General features: G+C 30.3%; 4 protein-coding genes across 4 annotated transcripts; 1 reads left to right on the top strand and 3 right to left on the bottom strand.

The window, feature by feature from the left end:
• Positions 1–169: 169 nt before the first annotated feature.
• Positions 170–3,233, bottom strand: LOC102631443 (PITH domain-containing protein At3g04780). The gene is made up of 8 exons (XM_006471583.4): positions 2,927–3,233; positions 2,465–2,551; positions 1,762–1,885; positions 1,199–1,247; positions 1,045–1,102; positions 892–938; positions 718–795; positions 170–531 (listed from the first exon to the last, which is right to left on the bottom strand). Exons 1-8 carry the CDS (start codon positions 2,963–2,965, stop codon positions 480–482), a joined length of 534 nt encoding a protein of 177 aa, XP_006471646.2. The 5' UTR covers positions 2,966–3,233; the 3' UTR covers positions 170–479.
• Positions 3,234–6,237: 3,004 nt separating this feature from the next.
• Positions 6,238–9,604, top strand: LOC102630826 (probable ribose-5-phosphate isomerase 3, chloroplastic). Its single transcript, XM_025096339.2, has one exon. It carries the CDS (start codon positions 6,588–6,590, stop codon positions 7,410–7,412), a length of 825 nt encoding a protein of 274 aa, XP_024952107.2. The 5' UTR covers positions 6,238–6,587; the 3' UTR covers positions 7,413–9,604.
• On the bottom strand, positions 8,009–9,997 carry LOC102631128 (uncharacterized). Its single transcript, XM_006471582.4, has 6 exons — positions 9,691–9,997; positions 9,445–9,603; positions 8,899–8,979; positions 8,672–8,797; positions 8,475–8,576; positions 8,009–8,325 (listed from the first exon to the last, which is right to left on the bottom strand). Exons 1-6 carry the CDS (start codon positions 9,797–9,799, stop codon positions 8,249–8,251), a joined length of 654 nt encoding a protein of 217 aa, XP_006471645.2. The 5' UTR covers positions 9,800–9,997; the 3' UTR covers positions 8,009–8,248.
• Positions 9,998–22,135: 12,138 nt separating this feature from the next.
• Positions 22,136–24,061, bottom strand: LOC102621641 (shikimate O-hydroxycinnamoyltransferase-like). The gene is made up of 3 exons (XM_052441964.1): positions 23,837–24,061; positions 23,295–23,746; positions 22,136–23,074 (listed from the first exon to the last, which is right to left on the bottom strand). The coding sequence occupies exons 2-3, from the start codon at positions 23,709–23,711 to the stop codon at positions 22,163–22,165; spliced, it is 1,329 nt and encodes a 442-aa protein (XP_052297924.1). The 5' UTR covers positions 23,712–23,746; positions 23,837–24,061; the 3' UTR covers positions 22,136–22,162.
• Positions 24,062–26,231: the final 2,170 nt, after the last annotated feature.

Genomic DNA, 26,231 nt, shown 5'->3' on the forward strand with positions numbered 1-26,231 from the left:
TTGGAAATAACTTTTTTACAACTGCGCAGAAATGGAAAATGATATGAACAATCTGAAACCAATGGTGGATTAACATAAATGATCTTTGAATCTAATACCAACTTTTATGTATCCATGTTTAGCTTGATATGACCTTTCTATGCGCTACTATCATTTTGTGAGAGGTATAGGAGGCTTTGACCTTCGGCTATGGCTGCTTTCACTTCAAATTGAAACAATCAAAATCATAACATCCAAAATTGTTAGAACACAACAGAACTTGAATGTAACCTCAAATTCAATCACATAGATGATATGATTGCCAAAGAAAAAACTTGGGACAATGAGATGAAACTTTTTTTTTCCAAAATCATGCAGCAAAGTGTTTTATACTTCGGATTAACTGAAGTTTAGATAAAGCTGAAGATGTTTAACACGTCTTTCAGGAGGCCAATATGGGTTCTCTCATTCATTTCATTTCATATTTGCTTTTGCCAGGATCAGTGATTGTCCTCGATCTTCTTCAAGCCCTTCATATCTGTTGTTTCAACCCTGCATCATTAAACAATAATCAACAGGCCTGTAATTACGGACTGACTCTGTCCTAAAGAAGCTGTATAATAAACAAGGCTGTTATTATATTACAAATGCTTAATTTGCGTGAACTGTGATTTCAGTAAAGGGATCAGAACAGAAGGGAAAAGATGGTGATACAGTTATAAGATTTTAGAAACTCACGTCGTTCCAAACAGTGCAATCTTGTTAACTTTTGTGACTTCAGAATCTGACTGATTGTCCTCAATAAATATTGTCAAACTGATCCAAATAAGAATGTCAGTCAGCTTCCAGTCTAAGTAGATATAATGAGAAGAATTAAGAACACATTTCAGCAATCCATAGGCACTAACTTACCTACGAACATTCTGAAACTTGACAAACTTCAAGACCACTGGTTTTCCCTGCACAAAACAAGAAGTTTGAGCCAACAGTTTACCAGGGAAAAAATCATTTAAGTAAACTGAAGCAAACTAGCAGTAGAAGCACAAGTAGACATGGGACCACTACCTTGAGATTATCCGGGGTCAAAACAGCTGTGTCACTTGGGGGGAAATCATTGACATTGCTGTTGTCACAAAATTAAGAAACAAAAGTATACCAGTTGTGCATATTTCCATTTCAAAGCTAAAATCAATGACAACAAGATTTATTCAAACAGTACCTGAATCCCATATGTTCTCTGTTTGAGAAAAGTTTCACCGTCTTAGGACCTATTAAACAACCTTCACATTAGAATTATGGGACCACAAAAAATGAATCTGCACCAATTCAAACTATATGTGCAAAACAAAATGAATGTTTACTTATAAATCCCCAACAGTATCAGTAAGAAAACATTCTAGAGCCTTCAGTTCTTAATGTATCAAATCTGACAAGCTCCCGAAAGATGAGACATTGAATTGATCAATTTTTCAAGTCAATGCATCCACACAAACATGCTGCGATATTTACATATGATACTATCTTGGGAAAACTAGTTAAGTTCTCTATTATGTAAATATAATTCACCCTTCTACAGGATGCTCATCGTTCCTTAACTATAGTACAGGGTGTGGTGCTATGGGTTGCCTAAGCTCGAAAGCTCATCACATTCCACATTGCTATATGCTTTCAGTTGGAAGAAAGAGAACAAGATCAGATATTGTTGCAGTGTATTGATCAGAAAGTAATTCAGGCCATCCACATGCATACAAAACATGCACATTCACAAACAGTAACAAGTACCTTCCTCCTCAGGTCCTTTGACGACAATGGAATGAAGCTTCACAACTTGGGTAAAAGGAAGATATATCAGAAGTTGCTCATCTGCATCACTTTCCAGATACAAACCCTCATCTTCTCTGTAACCCTAGAGTTCGTGGGAAAGTAAATTAAGTATAGTTGTACATCCCACAAATTCGAAAGGAAGACACTGAACAAGGATAGGTTCTGTAAAAATACAGTGTTCGGCGGCATGAATGAAACTAAAAAGTTTGGAACTAGCAATTCCAGTCTCTAATTACTATGAAGAAGTAAACCTTCAATTCCATACACAGTTTTTTATGGCCGAGTTCTATGCTGATCAAAACACAGATCATCAGATATTGAAATATTACAATATAAAACCAAATAAAACAAATAGTATTTTGCTATAATATGGCGAAGACAAGCTTCCTTTATTCTTGAAAACAAGATATGAAACAAATAATGTTCAGATTTTAGATTCATACTTTCATCATGACCACAAAAAAAAAATAATAATAATGAAATATCACACATTGACCTGGCATGCACTTTCCAGATTACTAACAAATCATGAAACATCAGCATAAAAGGCGAAACTTTCCTTCATAATTCATCCAAAAGTTTAAATCACTCGTAAATAGTTATAAAACCTAAGAGAGAAGGGAGAAAAAAAAAAAAAAGCAATGTTGAATGAAAATTTTACCTGTTTGATTGCATTGGGAAGAGAATGAGCAGTATTATGGTTAAGGCACTCAACTCCAGACCAGTCTATGAAGTCCAATAGATCAACCTAATCATTAAAAACCAGTATAACAATCTTAATGAACGCGTTATGAACAACTCAAATACTGTAGGAAAAAAGTTGTAAATCTTCTAAACTATATAGCTCGAAAATAAACAAACCCAGTTTTTGCACATTGATTTTCTTAGCAACCAAACAAAATAATATCTCGCCAATAATCAATATCACCCAGAAATTGCGTGATGGGAATTCAGCCGATAAAAAAAGAAAAGAAAGGGAAAAAAAAAGAACGAACTCTAGAAACCCAGTTACGAAATTCCCAGATTCCCCCATTAACTTTCTCAAGGTCAAGAATCAAACATAAAAATTGAAAATCGGAACAAAGCAGAGGGCATAGAAATTGAAACTTGGGATGGTACTCACTATGCTTCTGTTAATTGCCGTGGTTGATTCAGCAGACATGGCTGATGGGTCGTGACTTGCGAGTGAGGATTTCAAGTTTTGAGACGAAAAGTTAAAAGATTTTGGAAAAATATTTTGCTGCGATTCTAAAGCTAAATTTCGATTTTCGACAGGAGACCTTTTATGTCAGCGCTAGATGATTCCCCTATTGACAAGAAATTGTTTTGTGATTTTTTTTTTAATTTTTTTTTTCAAAGAAACCGATCTCACTAAGGGTTCAGCAAATTGGCAATTATATGTTCAGATTTCGTATATTTTTCTTGGAACCCAATGTTTATTTTAATGGTCACACAAATTTCTTAATTTTATATGTAATCATATAATTTTTATTTTATTTTTATATGCTTAATTACAATAAGTTAATAATTGACTTTAAATAAACTTACATAAAAATAAAAATAAGATAAGATTTATAAAATATTTTAAATATTAGAAAAATTATTTTAACATTATTTATATGTCATATTCTTTTAATAATAATAAAATTTATTTGACATATTAATAATATTAAAATATTTATACCTAAATTCACATTAATTTATTTATAAAATTTATATTATTTTATTTATAATTATTTCTATATTAATATAAATCTATAATTTAATTTTTAGATCAATAGATTTTAGTAATAATAAAATCCATAACTAATAAAAACTTCATATTAAAAATAATTTTCATTATAATCGTCATTTTGAAAATTATTAAGAGGGTCTGTGCAACTATTATGAAATAAGGGGTCTTCGTAATAATTTAACTAAATTTTAGGGGTGTATGTTACTTTTTTTCATTTTGCTATGCTATTGTTCTGAGCTTTATTTAAATTTACATATTAGATATAGTGTCGAGTCTCAATATTATATATATTTATAGGATGATTAATATAAGATTAATGATTACTTTATTATATAATTTAATAGATAAATGACACATACTCAAATTAGGATCAAATGTTGGAATTCTTATTAATACTAGTAGAGCTTTATTAAATTAATAATTAATAAATTGATAACCTCAATTTAAATAATAGTTTTCGCAGGTCTTGACTTGGTGCCCTATGTAAAAGTTAATAATTCGATAAATTTATTAGATAAAAATTTTTAAGAAATCTTATTTTTCTATAGGACCAACTAATACATAAATTAATAATTAACTAATTTTAAATTAAATACATATAATATGTCTATGATTTTCTTTATTATATTGCCATAATGCTTAACTCATTTTATTGGTTATTGTTGCTTTCCTTACACCTTTTAAATGAGAAGTTGTTATTGTATTCTATATGCTATGCTAAGATAAATAAGAGAGAGAAAAACTAATATATTAGCTCCAAAAAGTCTCCTTTCATAAGTTACAATATAATCGTAATTCAGCCATGCAATATAGCTAAAGGATTATCAAATGATTGATTCTCAATTAAAATCAAATTAGAATCATATTATATATCTTGACAAAATCACTACACCTTTAATTTTGCAATCTCTATACTTCATAAAAAAATCATATGTTATTCTTATAAATTAATAAATTATGAATTCATCGATAAACTAATAGATTTTTCATGATTTTTTTTTATTTCAAGACTATTAATCTATCGAGGTCCAACTGTAATTTTAATTATGAACTCAACTAGAAATCTACATTCATAAATTTATAGGACAATGAAGGGGTCGCTTAATAATAAGATTGCAACTATAGTCTATTAATAGTAAGATCACAAACTGTAGTCACTCATATATACTGTATTCTCTCATCTATACAACGACGAATGTTCATATTTTATTATTTTTCTGATCATTTGACAATATTTAAGGTTGTTCGATATACTAGCTTAAGACCACGTTTAAACACTCTATTGTATTATGTCGTATTGCATTATTTTAATGAATGTATATTGTATTATGTTATATTACATTAGCATTGTATTTATAATAATGTTGTACAATATTTGTTGCTATATTGTAATGTATTAATTTTTTGTGATTAATTTGAATTATATATTTAAAAATGATATTTATTAGTACGTAAAAAAATACTAAATATAGAAGTCTTAAATTTTACAAATTAAAAAATTTTTTGGTATAAATGTTAAAAAAATATCATAATTACTCATAAAATCAAAGTTTATAGCCTTAATTTTTGGAATCACAACATTTATTTTTAGTATTTTCTAAATTTATAACATATGAAATGAAGATCGAAGTAAATAATTTAATCAAATAATCTCTAAATAATATAACAACATAAGTATATAGTAAAAACCTATAAGATTAGTTCAAAAATCATCTTAGAATGATAGAATAAAAACTTATACATACAACACGATAATCACAAAATAATAAAGTGATACAATTATTGTAACATATTTACTAACAAAATGAATTGTGCAAAATAATCTAAGTAAGAGTTCTATAGTATATCATTATTAATTTTAAATTAATATCATTCAAATTTATTCATATATGAATATTTCTTATTAGTTATATCAAATTATTTAAAATAGTTATTGTAATATAATTAAATTATATAATATTTTTATATATTATTTAAGTACTTATTATTAGTTATATTAAATTGTTGAATAATAATCAAATTTTATACATTAATTACTATAAGATAATTAAATAATGGGAAAAGGACATAGAGACCCCCAAGGTTTGAATAAATGACACAAAACCTCCTAATGTTTTAAAAAAGACACTCAGACCCCCATTTGTTAACAATAAATTATAATTTTAAAGTACAATTACCATTATACCCTTATAGCATATTAAAAAATAATTGTTCATTGTCCAATTTATTCCTATATTATTAATAAAATTACGAATATAACTTCATTATCCAATTTTTTCATTTAATTTTTGTCAAAATTTTTCTTCAAACTAAATAAATTTAATCCATTGCTCAAAAATAAAAATAAATTAAATTGATTATTAATATAATAAAAATAACAATTCTCCATATGTCATTTCTTATAATTTCTTATATATAAATTAAATTGATAATTTCTTAAAAATAACAATTCCTATATATAAATTAAAATTATTTTAATTTAATAAATGTTATTTTTATATTAAATATATGTTATTTTTATTATATTAAATAACAGTCCTGTATAATAATATTTAAAAAAAAATTTCTACTTTCCCTGACAAGTAAGGAGAGCTTTAATATTCTAAGAAAAAAAATAAAAGAACTTTTAGCTTGTGCCTTTGAGGCTTTGACATTGGTGAACGCGATCCCAATTTGCCACCAGACTTTATCGAATAGAAAACTCATTAGCCTGATAGTTGATAAGGAGGAGCTTCATTGCTCAAATTCAGCTCATACACATAATAATTAATTCCAACAAACAACAAATAAGAAATAGAAATCCCACCTTTCAAATTCACCAAACAAGCCATTTTTTTTTTTTCATTTTTATCTAACCTTAACAAAATGCCAAATAAACCCAATAAACAACCAAATTCCCACCTTCCAATTTTGATCAACTAACTGAAAAGCCAAAGCCATCCAAAACACACACAGATAGATTGATCAACAACAACTTCTCACAACTCACCTCTCATTTATTTTCCTCTCAAACTCACCCCATCACCACCACAGCCTCCGCCCAAGAAAAATGACTTCTTTATCCTTCCTCCCCACTCTCCATCTCTCCACCTCCGCTCACTTCCTCCCACGCGCCCCCAAATCCCTCAGACCACGCGCCATTTCCATCAAAGCCCAGGCCGTCCCGGCCCTCACCCAAGACGACTTGAAGAAGCTCGCCGCCGACAAGGCCGTTGACTACGTCAAATCCGGCATGGCCCTCGGCCTCGGTACCGGCTCCACCGCCGCCTTCGTCGTCGACAAGATCGGCCAACTCTTGAAAACCGGCGAGTTAAGGGACATCGTCGGAATCCCAACTTCAAAACGCACGGAAGAGCAAGCCAAGTCGCTTAACATTCCCTTAACCACACTTGACGATCACCCATCACTGGATTTGGCCATTGACGGCGCCGATGAGGTTGACCCAGAATTGAACCTCGTTAAAGGCCGAGGCGGGGCGCTTTTGAGAGAGAAGATGGTGGAAGCTGCGTCGAAAAGCTTCGTTGTTGTGGCTGATGAGAGTAAATTAGTGAGCGGACTCGGTGGGAGTAAGCTTGCGATGCCAGTTGAAGTGGTTCAGTTTTGCTGGAAATACAATTTGGTTAGGCTTCAAGACTTGTTCAGGGAACTGGGTTGTGAGGCCAAGCTTAGAGAAGGGGAAAACGGGAAGCCTTATATCACTGATAATTTTAACTACATTATCGATTTGTATTTCGAGACGCCCATTAAAGACGGGGTTTCAGCTGGGACGGAGATTGGGAAGCTCGAAGGAGTTGTGGAACACGGGTTGTTTTTGGATATGGCGACTGCTGTGATCATAGCTGGGAAGACTGGTGTTGAAGTTAAGAGCAAGTGATGATGGCGGTGAGGATTTAAAAAATTTGGTTTTTTATAATTTGTCCTTCTTCTTGTTGTTCATTACTCTGATATTTTTTTTTGGACTTAATTTTAGTTTAAATGTTAGATTTGGCAATGCGGGTTCTCAGTAGAAATTTTGTATCTTGAATTGGGCAGATGTGGAATAAAACATAAATAAATTGTTCCGTTGCTCGAAATGGTTGCAACCATGTGTTTTTCTGGGGTTCATGCTTTCATTTGATAGTTCTAGTTTTTGATTAGTTGACAAAGGCTTAAACGGAGTGATTATAAAAAGGGTTATGTTAATCTAAAAAAGTAAAGAGGGAAATTAGATATAATTTGATATGTAATTGGCTTATAGCTTCTGTTTGATACTTCACTTTCAAAATTGCATTGCCTTTTGTTAATTTCAGCAGAAATAAGGCTTCTAGCTTCATTTTGGATCATTTGCCTGTACTAGTATCAAATTGCTTCAGACTAGTTATATGGAGTTTTATTAAATTATTCTTTCCTGTTGAAAGTTACCTCACTCTTGATTTCTTTTGATGCAGTTAGTTTAATTTATGAACAGAAAGAAAAAGAAAACTCAACCAATGATAAATCAATCATTAAAACAATCATATATACCCAAAACATTTATTCTGTAGGATTCTGTATACAATGATCATCCTCCATCCAGGCCCAGCTTATTGATACAAACTAAACTTCTACACATGAATCGGGGAGAAGAATTAAACAACAATGCATCAAATGAAGATATATCTAAGTATGATAGTTTCTTAATAATGAAACTAAGGTCTGGTGAGCCTAGATCTCAATTCCTGGCTTTGTGTCTTATTTCCATATAGCAATCACCATGGACATAATCAGTATGCTCATCCAATGGAACTTTCCTGGCTGAAATGAGATAGCTGAAAGAAATAAAGCAAAAAGAAAAGCATTAGAAATTGACCATTAGGTGTGCCTTGGCTATGGATAAGGTCGAACAAGATTTGACAGAAATATTAACAAAAACAAATAGTGAGAAACAGTATTGGTCTTTTTGTGCAACTCATCTCACCCTGATTCTCATCATCTCTCGAAATTGTCTCATTATTACTTGAAGTTTTTTGTGAATCTGAAGATCTAATTCCAAGTTTTTCACAGTCAGCTCCCAGGGTACCTTGAAATTAAAATCCATTCCTTAAGTTAGTTTTTCAAAGTAGTTATTGCGTAATTATAACAATTGTTATGAAAAGATGTCTGTTTGTGTCTTACAATTGCTGAAGCACGGAAAGTAAGATGTGTTGAGAAGATTATTGAACCCAGGTTTGCATTCGCATGTGTGTTTATAATTTGATGTGTTTCTGCATGTTCCTTCTCCACAGTAGATCCAAGAGCAAGCTATATGAATACAAATCAACACAAATAAAATCAGAAACATGAAAACCAACAAAGAAAAGTGAGAATGATAATGATAATAGAGGTTTGTTTATGGGGATTACGTTCAAAGACAGAGATATTGTGAGGAACTTTATCAGGATCCGGTGGTGGAGCTGTGTGGCAGCTATCATAGTGAAGAGTACCTGGACAAAATAAAAAGAAACAAACCAACGTTGCCTCGTTGCTAAAACTAAAAGCTTTCATCTCTGTAATAGGCCCGTAAGCTTTTCGTTCTGTTAAAATCAGACTATAAAACTTCCAAGGGGTAATTTATTAAAGAAGAACATCATGTGAACTGGTTTAATTTTTGTTTACGACATTGTTTACAGTTAATAATGGTGGCAGGGATGATTTGATGTTTGACAAAGATATTGCCTTTCATATAGGTTCTCTATTTGCGAGCGAGCACTTGCATATGTGTCATAAATAACATTTTGCTTGGTGTTTTCTTTTTTTTCTTCCTTCTTATGTTTATTCTCAAAATAATCTTTTTGTTAATGTTCATCACCCCATGCTTGCCTTCTACCCTTTTGCCATGGGAAAATCACTTCCTATATATAGAAAAGGAATCCAAAAATTTAGTACAATAATCACAAGAAAGAGCTTACAGTCTGGAATTATGCAGGGGAGGAACGAGTGATCATTGTCTTCATCATTGTCCTTTGTTTTCTTCCAACCAGGTTCACATTCGCATCTGAAGTTAAACGGACGTGTCATATCTGCTCTGCATTTACCCTTTCCACAATTTACCTTTTCACACATCTTATCTGTAATTCCAAAAAAACACCAAAATATATGCATATAAGCATGTCTATCTATGTATGCTTATCAGATAGAGAAAGAGACTGGCGTACCAAAGAAAGGAGAAAGAGCAGGAGCCAAGTCATCAAGATCTCCAAGAGCAGTCGTGGGTAGCAACACCACTAGCAGGGCTAGAAAAGCCATGGGTTTGAAAGCAGCCATCTTTTCTTTTTCTTAGATGGTAAGGAAAGAGGGAGACTGTGAAGAAGATGTGAAATGGAGTCGTTGGATATATTTATTTATACACAAACACGAGATTTCGAGGATGATTATCAACTTGGTCATGGATCAACAGCAAAGGTTTGATTGGTAGAAGCTTCTACGGGTTTCAGTTGATAAAAAGAACTCTTTCTTCCTTGAAAATAATTTCATTGGTTTAATATTTGATGTGTTGTAGATTGAACATGTCAACGTGGCTAATGTTATGGACTTTTTTTCACCCTTATCTAGAAGCGTATACCTATATTTTTTCAACACGTTCCATTCGTACAAACACAAATTAACGAATTTTCCATCTCAGATTTTTCTTTTCAACATATCTATCGCTTCCATTCTCAGGATTACAAATCAAAGAAATGTGCCCTCCTGGGGTTGGTGTAAAAGAGAATCGTTTCCTTTTTATTAGTTGGTGAAGGGCAGAATGGATAATTTTGCTCTGTAAGCTGCTAATATATATATTGCTGACCTTGTCTGCTGGTCATAAAAGTTTGCAATTCCTAAGAAATGTAAAAGGAAAGTGCCATGTGGAATATTTTCTAGTTTCTCCATTTATGTTAATGCCCAAGTTCTTAGATCTTGTCTCTCTGTGGACCCATTAAGAAAGCTCATAAGCAATCTAATATTATTAGAGTGTTGACTTATTTATTTATTTTTTTTCTGTAGAAGCACTTTCCAATTTACTTGTTGAAGTGGTTAACTAATGCAAGCAAGCAAGCAAAAATGATGGTTCGGGAACAAAATATCTGAGATTTGTTTCTTCCCGAAAATATTCCCTTCAGCTGATTTGCTAGAACATTTTAGTTTGTCCACAAGGGAATCACAAAACTGGAAGTGCTTCTGGATTTTTGAAGGTAAAGATCAAAGCAGAATTTGAGAAGCGTATAAAATCCAACATAATCAGATTTTATAATAGAGACGAGAGCTACCTTATTACAAAAAAATTAGAAGCAACAGCTCTTCTACGTAAGGGTGTTATTGTCAAGATTGGAAGCGTAAGTCAAAGAAAAGACTTATATACATCATTAAAAAAAGAAAAAAAAAACATTAAGACTGGAATATTGATTACCTTGACTTGTAACAAGTATTTTATAAACTTGATTTATTTCACAGATTTGGTTTGCTTCTATTCCACGTCTCTTTAAATTGAAAGTGAAATTTACAAATTGTTTTTTTTTTCTCTTGTCATTTGTGTTTAACCTTGATCTCTTCTAGGATCCGCCACCTCCTTTAAATATGGGAAGGAGAAGGGTTTGGAAAATAAAATAATTAATTTGTAAAATGAAATGATGTCTCGTTAAAATTCTCATTATTTCTAATACTATTGAGCGTACTGTAACCTTTTTTTGGTTGATTATTCTTTTAAATGTGTTTAAATAATAAGTTGTTTAACTCAAAGTTTAATAGATAAAAGTTTAACATTAGTATTAAATACAAGTCTTAACGAAACCCCTTCACATATGAAACATAAACCGAGACGTGAGACAATAACTCATAAATGGGTCCAAAACTATGAGAGGTCAAAAGTGAGATAAGAAACTGAAATTGAAACAGTTGAAATACAATTTGTACTTGAGAGGTTTGGACATTAACTCTGATATTACTTGACCAGAAGCATAGGTTCAACATTATTATTAAAGACAAAATCTTGACAATTACAACCGGAGATGATATAAAGCTAACATTAATTGACTTGTCAAGAGTCTTTGAATCTTTACATGCAATAGATAATAGTAATTGTAAAACTCAACACGGGCTTATAGATTTGCAACGAAGTCATTAGAATCCAATTTAGGAAACTTGATGTTTTATTGAAGCTTTGTTCTCAGAATTTGTTGGTATGTAATTAATTAATTCAAAATTCTCTTAACAAATTAACTTAAGTCAAACCGTGCACTTTAAACATTTTTTTTAGTAAATGTTTTTTTTAATCCTGATTCTACTTAAAAAAATCTTTCGTACACTTCTAAACAAATTTCATGCAATCCCTTCACTACATATATAATTGAATAAATTTTCTTCTAAAAGAATTAATAAAAAAAAAGAAATATAGAAGATTATGACATATACGTCGATTATCTGATTATGTAAAGACATCGGAAAGCAAACTTTTATAAAAAGAAGCAAAAGAATACAATTTACAGCAGGAAATTAGAAGGCTTGATATATAGGCAGCTGAAAGACACTAACAGAACTTTATTTGTTACTGTATTTTAGGGGTGGGTATTTTGTTCGTACAGTAAAAATTGAATGGTTAAGAAAATAAGAACCGACTGATTTTTTTATTTGAATTGAATCGAATCAATTTAGTGTTAAAAAAAAAGAAAAAAGAATACACACACATATGCACATATTAGTATTTTTTTGCATAAAACATAGGGTTAATTCCGCCCTATCCCCATATGTTTCAACATTTTCCACCGCGAATGTTTCAACAATTTTCACCCCGCACCCAAATTTGTTAATTTGATTATTTATTCTAACAGTTAAAGGGTAAATTTAGAAGTTCATACCCTAAATATTATTTGATGGTGATAAATTAAATTTATTTGATAAGTTAATTGATGGAATAATTGTGCAATTACCTTTAATTAAGAATTTTTTAATGTAAATATCAATTATTGGATTAGCATTTTATTTCATTTAATTTTTCTCCAATTCAAGATAAGGGCATTTCTGACATTTACTTAAATTTCAAACAGCCCTGTTAAAAATAACGGTCAAATTAATGGAAATGGGGGTGGAGTGAAAAATGTCGAAACATTTGGGGGCGCGGTAGAAAATGTCGAAACAACTTGGGGCTATGGAAATAATCCTAAAATATGAATGATTAGTGATTATAATTGAATTGATTCAAAATGAATCAAATTTATGTGATAAGTTTAAAATTTTGACTAACAAATAAGAAAAATTTAGACCAAACTAAACCAAACCGAACCAAATCATATAATTGAATTGGTTTGGCTTGGCTCGGTTCTAAATTTCAGTTCACATTGGTTTATAAGTTTTTGAATCGATCGGGTTTGATTTTAGTTTTTGGAAAAACCAAACTAAAATGGTTAATGCCTACCCCTACTTTATTCCTTTGCAGCTAATAAACAAAGTTATAAATAGGAGATAAATATTTATGCTTTTTGTAATATAATGTGAGTTAAGTACACATTTGGTTTGTAATTTTTTTTAAATTTTTATTATTGTTTGATTGTATTTTTAGTAGAACTTTTAGGGATTGAAAATACTATTTTGTATCTATTAGCGAAGCTTAAATTTTAGGTTTTTGTAAAATAGAGGTTGTAGAACTTTTTTAAAGAGTTAAATTTCTAAAGTATCTTTAATTTATTTTATTGTCTTATTTCACTTATTCCTAACATAACTTTAAAAATTTGTTAATCAAAGTAGTATTTTAATTTTTAAAGAACTTTCATTGATGACCAAATAACTTAATTTTTTTTAATAAAAGGTTTACTTATAAATGCTCTACTTAAATAAACTCTATAAAAATAATAGTAAATGGAGCCTAAATATAACAATTTAAATGTAAAACCCTAATATGTCAATTTTTTAGCTAAACTATTGGAACATCTCTAATTTCCTTAGAAAACCACTTTTCTTACTACACCCCAAATCAAATGATGAATAAAAAAGTAATTTTGAAACCCAATTTAATCCCAAAACTAGCTTCTTCTTCTTCTTCTCCAAATAATCTCTCTCTATCTTGCTTTAGTTTTTCTTCTATGAAGTTTGATATCTTAACAAATGAAAAAGGAAAAATAGATTTTTCTCTCTCTTTTTATTGATTTTTCATGCTAGTTAAGAAGCCCAAAATTTTCAATTGTATTTAAAAAAAAAATAGAAGAGAGAGATTAAGATTGAAAATTAGAAGTTCCACCACAACTTTCCGGTCCAAAAGAAGAAATCACGCTACAATCAAGTAGTAACTATTATACATAAGCTGCAATAGGTATTTTTGAGTACTGGAGAATACATATTTATACAAGGTAAAATCGTCATTTTATAGTCCAAGTCTCACTAACATTTTCAATTTTATATTTTTTAAATTCTCTAAGTTCTTATTATGTTTGTTTTATTATAATTTAAGTATTTTATATATTTCAGGATATTTTGTCCATTTTAGGACTAATGAGAAGTCGGACAACAAAACATATATCATTTTTTAACTCAGAACGATCGAAAACCTTAGAAAGAACATAAAAAAGGTATTTGTGCTATTCACGTATATGATATTATTTACATATACGGTAAGATGATGTGGCATTGATTGATGATGTGGCATCATCCTATTGGACCAATGACATGGCATTAACTGATTATGTGGCATTGGTCGATGATGTGGCAGGATGCTATTAGACAAAAATACTGATGTGGTGATAAGTGCATATTTTTCATATATTTTGCTATTAATTTCTCTATCTTTTTCTTATTTTGGTCTTAAATATTCTAGTTATTTTAGTTAATTTTTAATTTAGTAACTTATATTTTATTGTGTTAATTTTTATCTTAGTTTTATTTATTTTGTTATTTTAGGTATATTTTGGAATTAAAGAGAAATTAAATCAGAGCATTTAAGAAGAGATCTGCTTGAAGGAATTAGAAAAGGAAAATAATTAGTGATTTTTGGAAACCAAGAAAACCGAAGCCAACAAAATTAATTCATGCATATTCAGAAGATTATGACCATCACGTGGAGATTAAAGAGGGAATTGAATTTAATTCAATTTGGCGGCTTCATTTAATTGGAATCAAGAATCTTAAAGGGTAATAACATGTGCAAGCATTAAAGTGGCTTTGGCTTGCTCATTGGTTAATATGGGAAGCAAATTGAACAAAGAAGAAAAAGGAAATGGCCATATTTCATGCACGTGAATTGCCTAAACAAGTGGTGGACAAAGCATTGGAAATAAAGAATTGAAATGGCATGTGCATGGCAATTAAAGGAAACAAATTAATTGCTTTAAAATACGGCCAATCTTGGGCAGTATAAAAGCCAACTTTTGGCTTTTGATTTTGAGGAACTAGCAGTCGGAAGAAGAAAAAGGGAAGCCAAGCCAATTAACAAGCCAAGCCATCACTTGAAAGCAAAATTGGAAAACAAAGATTGTAAACCAAAAGTGGCCTCGTGAAAGGAAAGAGAATAAAGCCTTTTGGCTTTAGGAAATCATTATTGGCTTATTAATTGAAGCATGAGGTGGCGGTTTTGAGTTTGGAATTTAATTCTCTCCAGGCAAGGATTTAAACAAAGCCAAAGCATTATAAATAGGAAGAATTCGGGCAGCCAAGAGGAGAGGAGAGCAAGGCAGCAAAAAGGAGTGCAGACGCAATTCGAGGAAGAGAATTTGACATTGCAGCCGCGAGAAGAAAAAAATCAGCAGCCGGAATTCAATTGAAGAAAAAGGCAGCCGCTTGAATTAATCTCCATGACTGGTTTTATCAATTTTTCTATTCCCAATTTAATTATGTTAGGCTAAATTTTTATTTGGTTGAGGGTGAATTCAAAACCCTAAACATGCTATGCAATTAAATTTAAATTCTATCATTCAATTTATTTAATTGAGATTGTTTATGTTCTTCTATAATTAATGTTCATGGTTTATTCTTGTTTTGTTTGAGTGGCCAATTAGATAGGACTTGAATAAATTTTATTGCTAGATTAAAATTCTTGATCCGTAATTGTCTTGATATTTTAATCATTAGTAGCAGGTTGGAATCAGTGATTTCAATTGAAGAACATAACCTAGGTTAAATAATCCAAGCTTGTGTGTTTATTGCCTAGATCAACCTAATATCTTTCTTTGTTTAATGCTTCCATTATCTTAAATTTAAAGAGCTTGTTTTAAATTATTTAATGGTTAGAGATTAGGTGAAGAGCTTATTTTGCCTAACGACACACTAAGGAAAGATTGAGACTAACAGAGCTTATTGTTGTCTACGGTTGATAGTTTCAATATAAATTGATGATAGAATTAATATATTATGTGCATGTTTGGTGGTGGCGAATGATCCTTTAACCAAAGTTTTCATCATTATTATTTCTTTCTCCTTTAATTAGAGTTTTTATTAAATTCTTGTTCGTAATTTTAATTTCTTTATTTCTTACTATTTAGTTAAAAATTCATAAATCCCCCTTTTATTTTTAATTGGCATTTTCTTTAGTTAGATTAATTTATATTATTATTACTATTACTATTATTATTATTATTACTATTATTTTATTTTAAATCTTGCTTTGGAGTTAATAATAAATATAACTAGCATAGTCTCTGTGGGATCGATCCTTACTCGCTCTGTGCTAATTATTTATATTAGTGGTAAGGTTTTAAATTTGGTGCACCTTAACGACACTACCATGTGGCATTAACCGATGACGTGACATCATTTTATTGGACTGAAATGCTGATGTACCGTTGATTGATTATGTGTTCTAACCAATCAAAGCTTGCCATGGGGCGCAATCCCGAGCGTTTGAATTGTTTTCATCCAATAGCCGTGATTTATCCATTATAACTATAAATAGAGGGCTTCCCTTTTAATTTGACACCCTGAATCTATTTTTGAGCTCTATTTTCTGTAATTCTCTCTCTATCTTGTATTTTCTATGTATTTTAGTAAAATTATCATTTTATCCTAATTCAATTATGAGTGGTTAATTTAGTTTCAAGCTTTGGTTGAAGGTGAAGCCTGAACATGATCCAAGGGCTTAATTAGGTAAGTTTACTTTCTTTTCTTCTTTGATTTATTTGATTGTTTTGACTCATTATCAATGGATAGTGTATCTTATTTAGATTTTGCACGATATATTGGCTCCCTAGTAAAGGATTGTTACTATCTGGCACAAAGAGCACTTATCACTATATTAATTAGAGAGAAAATTCTTCTCTAGTATTTTGTGAGTTCGTGTTGACAGAGTGTATTTAGGTTATTTAGTGGATAATCTTGCCATGTTGTCGACAAAATGATTATTATCGTCTGACACAACGTGTTCTTGACACCACACTTAGTGGAAGATCATTACCTTTGGCATACTGAGTGCTTGATACCATATTTATTAGAGTGAGGATTATGATGAGTGAAAATACCCCTTTCATAAATTAATTGGAGCTAAAAAGGAAATATTAAGCCCATGGTGAATGTTGAGTGTGAATCTAGAGACTCAAATGTTTCATTTGCATTATTTTCATCTTTAATTTATTACCGCCTTTTTATTTTAAATCTTAAGATAAAAAAATCACTGCAACTAACTCACATTTGTACCTAGAAAATTAACCATACGCATAATTAAATCTACTTTTTCGTGGGATCGACACTGGTCACCACAAAATCTGTAATCAATAGTTGCTACTCCTTTTATGGTGAATAAAGTCTTCAATAGTTTGCCAAAAAATGATTTAGAAAAAAGTGAATTTACTTATTCTTTATTAAAGTAATAAGATTGAGAAAATTGATGTCATAGCCAAATTCTGAAAGCGAGGTTAAAGAAAAGAGACTTTAAAACTTTTTTTTTTTTAAAAAAGGAAAGAGATGAGGGTAATTTGAAATTTGGGTAGCTTTTAAAGATGTATACAAAAAAAAGGGTGGGCACCGGTTTGAGTAGGTTCGATTTTGGGTTAAACTGGAATTTTTTATTTGGTTTGCATTGGGAATTCAAAAAACAAAAAACCGATACACATTTAACAAAAATAAAAATCGAACTGGAACCAATGGTTCAATTTGGTTTAGCTTCGGCTTGCCTTAATGATTCGCTTAAACGGTTTAGATTAACCGCTTGATAATAAATTTACTTCTTGATAATAAATTTACTTACTCATGTATATTATATGAAATAAGAGTACAATCTTTCAACCTAAAGCACAATATCAGTGAAAAAATATTAAGAAATGAACTCTAATCCACAATTAGTTACGACACAAATGAAAACAAAAATCCAGTGATGGTAGTAACAATAAAATTAAATACTATTAATACAATAATAATATACTATTAATACAATAATAATATCTAACATGAAATTAGAAAACAAAGCGAGTTAAATAACCTGGTTGGCTGGCTGGCTTCCTGCAATACACGCCTCGGTAGCAACTAGTTGGAAGCGACGGAAGGGAGCAGCAATAGTAGCAGCAGCCGCAGTGGACTGGAAATAGGAGATAGTGAGATTGCCAGCTATCAAACTAGAAGGAAGCAGCAATCACTGGCAAGTGTGTTCATCTCTCGTTATCTGTAGACGGCAGTGATTACTGAAGCAAAGGTCATTTTATCAGCAGGCACCGTGATAATGAAGATTCTGTAGCTCCGACAGACTACGACTTAGTTGCAAAGGTCATGGTTTTCAACTTAGGAACTTATGATGCGTTTGCTTCGTGAGAATGGAAATGGGGTGAAATGTGAATGGGCTGGAATAGAAATGAGGAATGGAAATGAGATTTCAATGTTTACTTGACAAAAATAAATAGGAATGGAAATATGCTGGAATGCCATTGATGTGTTTACTTGGCAAAATAAATAGGAATGAGTATCAATTTACCAAAATATCCATAGTATTAATAATTAATAAAAATATTTAATTTATCATTATTAACAATATTATCATTATTGTTGTTGTTGTTGTTGTTATTATTATTATTATTATTATTAAATTTTATTAACTTTATTATTTTAGTTATTATTAATTATTGTTATTATTATTTTTATTAATATTATCATTATTAACATTTATTAATATTATTATTATTAAATTTTATTAACTTTATTATTTTAGTTATTATTAATTACTGTTAATATTATCATTATTAATAATATTATCATTATTATTGTTGTTATTATTATTATTATATTAATAAAATAATAATAATAATAATTAATAATACTAAAATAATAAAGTTAATAAAATAATAATAATAATAATAATAATAATTATTATTATTATTATTATTAATGACATTTAAAATAATAAAATTAATTGTGATTTGAATGAGGGTAATTTGGAAAATATGAAAAAAGTAGAGGGATATAAAAGTAAACATATATTCCATTCTCATTCCTTCATTTTCATTCCCAACTCTCCCATGGGAATGAGATTCTCATTCCTTATTCCTAAATTATATGGGACCCACACATTTTATTCTCATTCCCAAATTACATTTTGCCAAGTAAACATGAGTTTCATTCTTATTCTCTATTCTATGAAGTAAACACACCATTAGGGTTAGGTTTGGGTTGTGCAGCAATCTGTAATATGTGTGCGTGCATGTGTGTATGTATGTATATATGTATTCTTAAAATTACAAAAATGCCACTAAATTCAGTTCGGTGCCGATTTTATAATATTTTATCCAAAAACTTGAATCGAACCATTCAATTCGGTTCAGTACTTGCCTATTCAGTTTTTAACTTAAAAAATACTAAATAGGAATAAAAAAATGGAACCAAATCGAGTTTTTTCTTTTATAAGGTCCGGTTCAATTCTACCCACCTGTAAAAAAAAATTAAATTAAATGGCCCCACTCCAATTTCTTTGGGTGAGTTCTATTTATGTACTAGGTCCAACCCAATGGCCCCAATCCAACTAAATCCAATTAAAGTTTGATGGTTTGTGTGTGTTAATAAAATGTGGGGGTTGTTTTATGAAGCTATTAACACTCCTCCATTTACCTTCCCACCTTTTATATTTATACTTGAATCACCATAACAAAATTACATTTAAGGATATGCGTCAGTCCATTACTCTATTTAAATCCCAACAGATTTTTGGTTTTTGAAATTGAAACCTCGTCTAACTACAAGTCATTATAAGCCCATTTTCTATGGCAAAGAAAAATTATCTTATATGGGTTGCAAACTCAACAAACCAAACGTACTGTCAGACGCCAATGAGCTACCCATGTCAACGGAGATATTGAAGGCGTGGCTTTGAGTTCCAGCAAATGTTGGGGCTCTATTTCTTTAGACCGTGGTTAGAATACTTATTTTCTCTAGGCCTCTCCTCGGCCGTTAAGGGTAGAGTAAATATCCATCTAAAATTTGTGAGGGTAGAAAATCTCTCAAGAATTTATGCTCTTTAGATTTTTCCTCCACCATTATGGGTGGAGTAGATATTCATCTAAAATTTATGAGGGTAGAAATCTGCGTCGCGCTTCATAGAATTTGGTATAGGGATGTCCAATAAATTTCTGATTGTGATATAAATAATTAAAAAAAAAACAAAGAGTAAAAATAGTAAAAGGAAATTACAATCCCAATCTTTATTATGTATTTGTTTGTGATGCTGAGGTCTCAAACAATTAAAACTTATGATGAGATACGAATGTGTGGCGTACAAACACATATGATAGGGTGTTTAATTTTAACTTCAATTGTCACTTTATGTAATTTTCAAATAAAGATAAATTTATTAATGCAAAATTGTTGTTTGATGACAATTTCAGAGGGGTGCCAATAACATCACTTCAGCTTTTTTTTTTTTTTATAATAACTTGATTAATGATTGGGTTGGATTAAGTTATGTTCATTAGCATCAACCCATATATAATCCATCTCCACTCAAGGGTTAATAAGCACAATGAAAATAAGATAAAAAGACAATATATCAACTATCAATTGTTTATCTCAAAACTCTAAAAAAAGACTAAAATTAAATTTTATTTTTTATTTTGGGTAAATTCAAGAAGTTTTTCTCAACTTCTCTCATAAAAACCTAGCACTGGTTCTACATTTATATTCTATTGAGAAATTCTTGAATATAGTAGAGGTAATACAATCAATAAATGCATGTATTACATGTGTAATTGAATTAAATATATAACCATATAAGTGATAATTTTTCAAAATAAATGTACACATCATAATATTATTTACTTGTTATATGGACGACGTGGTACTTTTGATGTATAATAGAATTTCTCCTATTCTACATCCAAATTCAAAATTGAAATCACACTCTCAATTCTCCTTAGAAATAAGTTATTTTTAGGAATAAAGCCTAAAGGCGCAAAGTTGTTGAATTTTCATAATCTTAAGATAAATTGGTTTTATGTCGTTGTTATTGGAAGTTTAGGCCATATAGGTTTCGGCCAAATAGTTTTTCAAGATTACAATTATTTTCGTTGCTTTGTATATCGATAGGTTAGATGGAGGATAGGGTGGACATCATTTAATGTCATAATGCAGAATTGATTAATTTTATTTTTTTCTTTCAATTAAATTCCATTTTGAGTACCTTACGATTTGTTAACTTTTCAAAATTTTGTTTATTTAATTTTTTAACTTTAATCCGACCGTCAATCGATCAACGCAATGACCCCTAGCTAGTTGTCATGGCATGGAGTTAAAGCAATATGACGAGATCCTGCGAATGTCGGTTGAAACACGTTGCGGAAAAGTTAGCCTGCTCGGCGCGGACAGCCTTCCGCTTGAGTGTGAGGGTGAGCTCTACCGTGTTGTCAGCCTTCCTCCTCACCTGATCAGAGTTCTTTTGAGTTTTTAAGAGTTCCATAGCATGCGTTTAATTTCTTTATTTTTAATTATTTGTTTTTATTTTTTTTACTTTAGAGAATCTTTGTCTATGAATCAAATGAGGTTCATGTGCGCAAGTCCTTCTATAATGCCGGCGTCCTTTTTTTTTTTTAGACGTACACACTGTTAAACCATGCAATTTAATAGAATCAGTACAAATATACTATTAAATCACATGATTTTAAAGTGCATTGAAAATTTACTCTTTTAAACTACACGATTTAGGAGTTAAAAAAAAAAAAAAAAACTAGGAGAGGAAAGGCCCTCGACAACCTTCATATCATATTTAGTTGCATACTTGTATATGTTAAAATTTGTCTCCAATACTAATATTGAATCCAAGCTTTCCATTTTAAAAGCGTGTCAAGGATCCTATATATATATATATATATATGTTAATTGGAAATAAAGTGGGAAAAAACTAATTTAATTGTCAATTTCAAAGTTCAAAACTCAACTTTATCAACTCATTTGCCATAAGAGGCTAGGAAAGAGAGAGAAAAAAAAAAAAAGAGAAGAGGATCCTTCTTAGTTTTAAAATCTCTAAAAGTAATTAATAGATAATAGTAATTGTAAAACTCACCACAAACTTTTGGGTTTTCAACAATCATCTTAATCCAATTCAGAGAACTTCATTATATGTACACCCAGCGAAAGGATACTATTAACTCGATTCCATTAAAATAACAATTTGATTCAAGAAAGAGTACTAATTAAGACAAAGTAGAATACAACAATAAAACCAAACTAAAACAAAAATACATCAAACATGCCTAGATCTAGCCTCTAGCATTGTGAAAAGATCTCATAAAACAACTTCTTGAAAAGCTGCATGTGTTGGCTTTCCAAGTTTACAACCACATATAAGCTCCCATCCCTGCTTGGACTAGGAAAAACATGCATTGTCCCATCTAAAGGGGTAAGTGACCTAAAAAACACTGGCCTCCCCCACCCAAAATTTACATCAAAAATAGGCATATGAAACATATAGGAAATATTGAGATTAGGACACTTAAAAGTGTGCGCTCCTCGTTTTAAAACTGTTAAATCTGGTTGTTGGTTTAGGTAAGCAAGAGCTGACTTTAAATATTCATTATCCATTCGTTTTATTGCTTTATGAATTCTTTCTGTAGTATAATTTAACGATTCTGATTGGATATCACCTGCTAAGCCGATTGTTGCACCAGTGAAGGTTACATTGCCAATATACCCAAACGGAAGCAGCGGATTCAGTCTAGACCGTCCAGTTATTGGAATGTGTAACTTGCTGGCTTGATCATTAGAAAGTCCACGAGCTTTACACAAGCAACGCCATATATGTGCAGCTAGTATCTCGAACCTGGTAAACTTATTTGTGGTTCCATGATCTTGCTTTGATTTTGCCTTAAGTGTGTTGACTTGATCAACTGATAGATTAAGGATAGCGGAGGAAATGGGTTTAGGATTTGCTTCGAGTTCTACATTTTGAGTAGGGACATTCATGGAAGGAGGTGGGTCATATTCTATATGGTGGAATTTGGGAAAAGTTGGGACCCCAATACCTAGTAATGTTCGATCAATCGACGGTGGATTACTAATGGGGACACCACGTGTCATCTCAGCCCATGTATTGATGAAGTGGAATATTGAAGTTGCATCGGTTAACGTATGGTGCATTGAAACGGTAAGACAAACTCCTCCACATTTAAAATAGGTTACCTAGTAGAACATGTCAGTCAATAACTCGTTAGAGAGTACTATTTTTCATCTATAAAAAAATAAAACAAAAATAAAAATAAGCCAAAACGTTGACCAAGTCAACTTTAACCCCCATCGGGTTTACGCATGCATCTAATGCAACACGGCCAGGTATATACACCATTTTATCATTTTCCATTTTCCATAACTAAAGCAGACCCCCAAAAAAAAAATCATGTACCTGTGCCACCAGTAATGGATAAGAAGATATATCTCCGTTATAATCAACTGTTGGAACAAGTTTCTGAATCTTCAGGCTTGATTCAAAGTCTTCCAAATCCTCAAGAACACAACTTGTTTTAGCCTCCACAAACAAAGCACCCTCTCCATTACATTTGATCTCAATTCTGCCATTTTGATCTCTTCCCAATCTCCCAGCCATTGGATAAAATGGCACGAGGACTTCGCTCAATGATTCTTTCAGCAAACCAGCTTCAAAGAAATTAGAAGAATCATTCGGCTGCCTCTGCCTAAAGAAATAAAACCCGGGAATGTGAGCTGCCCGCGGCAATAGGTCCAGTACAGAACTTTGTAGGCAATGCTTTGGCGTTTCCTGGGCAGGGCATACCGTTGTTGACTTTTCTATTTGAATTTCCATTGTGTCAGAAAGAATTATGACAATGAGATCACCACCTGTGAATCAATAAATCTGATGATCGGAACAGAAATAAGATGATAGATGTAGCAAATCGAACTGATAGGTTGATTGCAAGTAAAACTCACAAGTTTTTGATGCTGCAGTATCTTTGACGACCTGGTACAAACTCAAAATTGAGTGAAAACTAAAATTTTTAGAGTGTTTTGATGCTTAGGAATGAGTCCGAAGCTTGCTCTGTATTCTTTTTTCCTGCATTGCTTTTTATAAGTGATTGTTTATCGTTCTCTTGCATTATTGCATTGTTTATTATTCTAAAAAAATGTCTCACTACATGTTAAACAATTTTAGCCACATGAATATTAAAAGACTGAACTCGCTGTCATTGACTTAGATCTCCCATAGGCTACAGACATGAGGCGTGATACTACAGGAAAGCTAACCCACACTATGCTGTTAAAAATAGTAATAAAAATAAAAATTAAACCTTGATTAAATTTCACAAAACTGCAGGAGTGCAATATTATATAGCTCACGTGCTTTGTCATTTGAGATTCCCTGAATTTGGATGGAGAATGATGTTCCATCAAGAATTTTATAATCTGTAATTTTCTTTTTTGAAAGTTTATTATTATTGTTATTGTTCCAAAAGATAAAAATAAAAAATAAAAATAATCACTCAGTATTAAAAACAAAATTTTTAATTTTTAATTTTTTTCTTTTACTTTTCCTTTTTTTCTTTATGATTTTTACCGACCAAAGATTAATAAAAGCTAAATATTAGTTATCACTTCACCGTCCAACTACTTTTGACCACATTTATAGAGTCAATTTTTTTTTTTAATTTATTCTCCTAATATACGAAGGTAAGAAATTTTATTTATTATTAAATTATCAAACGTTATTGATGATTGCTTATCATATTAATATTTTTAAAATTTTCATATATGGTTAGGGTTTGTTTTGGCTATTCATATTAATTCTCTTAGTCTCGTAGGCAATAAATTTGTAGTAGATATCGCTTATGTTGCATAAGAAATTAAAAGAAGAAATTGCTCGTGTGCTTAAGAAAAATTTCCTCTACAAATTGATACAAGCTCAAAGTTATGCTATTGAGTTTCCGATGAGCTTAATTTATTGTCGATATTTTCTACTAATAATATTTTTTAAAAATAAAAAAGATGAACAATATTTAATTTTTAATTTATTTAAACATGTTAATTAAGTACTTGGGACCATTTTGATACTTTTAAAACTCTAAATTATACTCTTTTAGTAGAATACATAGCTTGTATTTGAGTTATATTTTTATTTTTAAATATAATTATTTTGTTTAGAATAACTATTTTTAAAAATAAGACTCCTAATATTCTAGTCAGTTTAGGATTGCAACGGCTGATAAAATAAGTTACTTTTACTATACCGATGGAATAAGTTGTTGATTAAAAAATTAAATTGGTGTTTCATAGACTGTGTTGTTGTGACTGCTTTGAGTTTGAAAAGTAGAGTAATAAAATTTATTGTAAAAGAGTTATTTTATTATATAATGACAAAAATAGATATAAGTTTAATTTCATTTTGCTTTTTAGAGTATGTTTAATCAATTGTAAGATGCCTTTTTTATCCTTTTCAGAACACATAAAATTACATAAAGTGAAAAGAGAAACTCAATTAATGAACTTCATAATATGTTATATAAATGTAATAAAAATTCATACTAATATATAATTCAAATAAAATAAAAACATTCACATTAAACATGTTATAATAATAATCCTCAGACTTTCCATTTCTTGTGATCTAGAACTGTTAGTATTGTGATACTTTTTTTAAGTGTCATTTGTCTCCTTCTATTCCTTCATAAAAAAATGAACTATGATTACTTTTATGGTGTGTTTACTTGAGGGTTTAAGGAATGAGAATGAAACCCATGTTTACTTGATAAAATGTAATTTGGGAATGGAAATAAAATGTATGGATCCTACACAATTTGGGAATAAGGAATGAGAATCTCATTCTCATGGGGGAGTTGGGAATGAAAATGAGAGAATGGAAATGAAATATATGTTTACTTTTGTATCCCTATAATTTTTTTATATTTCTCAAATTATCCTCGTTCAAATCACAATTAATTTTATTATTTTAAATGTCAATAATAATAATGATTATTATTATTAAATTTTATTAACTTTATTATTTTAGTTATTATTAATTATTGTTATTATTATTTTTATTAATATTATCATTATTAACAATAAAAATAATAATTAATTTATCATTATTAACAATATTATCATTGTTGTTGTTGTTGTTGTTATTATTATTATTAAATTTTATTAACTTTATTATTAATTACTATTAATGTTATTTTTATTAATATTATCATTATTAACATTTATTATTATTATTATTATTATTATATTTTATTAACTTTATTATTTTAGTTATTATTAATTACTGTTATTATTATTTTTATTAATATTATCATTATTAACATTTAACAATAATAATAATAATAATATT

Source organism: Citrus sinensis, chromosome 5 (genome assembly GCF_022201045.2).
Source record: "Citrus sinensis cultivar Valencia sweet orange chromosome 5, DVS_A1.0, whole genome shotgun sequence".
NCBI classification, from domain to species: domain Eukaryota; kingdom Viridiplantae; phylum Streptophyta; class Magnoliopsida; order Sapindales; family Rutaceae; genus Citrus; species Citrus sinensis.

Bases quoted from the DNA above. Each gene is read 5' to 3' on its own strand.
- LOC102631443 (XM_006471583.4), bottom strand. From the start codon at position 2,965: ATGTCTGCTGAATCAACCACGGCAATTAACAGAAGCATA. The intron at 1,886-2,464 runs GTAAAATTTTCA...CACGAACTCTAG, and splicing joins TTCCCAATGCAATCAAACAG to GGTTACAGAGAAGATGAGGG. The intron at 939-1,044 runs GTAGTGGTCCCA...TGTTTTGTGCAG, and splicing joins TGACCCCGGATAATCTCAAG to GGAAAACCAGTGGTCTTGAA.
- LOC102631128 (XM_006471582.4), bottom strand. From the start codon at position 9,799: ATGGCTGCTTTCAAACCCATGGCTTTTCTAGCCCTGCTAGTGGTGTTG. The intron at 8,798-8,898 runs GTAATCCCCATA...GTATTCATATAG, and splicing joins CAATATCTCTGTCTTTGAAC to CTTGCTCTTGGATCTACTGT. The intron at 8,577-8,671 runs GTAAGACACAAA...TTTAATTTCAAG, and splicing joins CTTTCCGTGCTTCAGCAATT to GTACCCTGGGAGCTGACTGT.
- LOC102621641 (XM_052441964.1), bottom strand. From the start codon at position 23,711: ATGGAAATTCAAATAGAAAAGTCAACAACGGTATGCCCTGCCCAGGAA. The intron at 23,075-23,294 runs GTACATGATTTT...ATGTTCTACTAG, and splicing joins ATCCATTACTGGTGGCACAG to GTAACCTATTTTAAATGTGG.
- LOC102630826 (XM_025096339.2), top strand. From the start codon at position 6,588: ATGACTTCTTTATCCTTCCTCCCCACTCTCCATCTCTCCACCTCCGCT.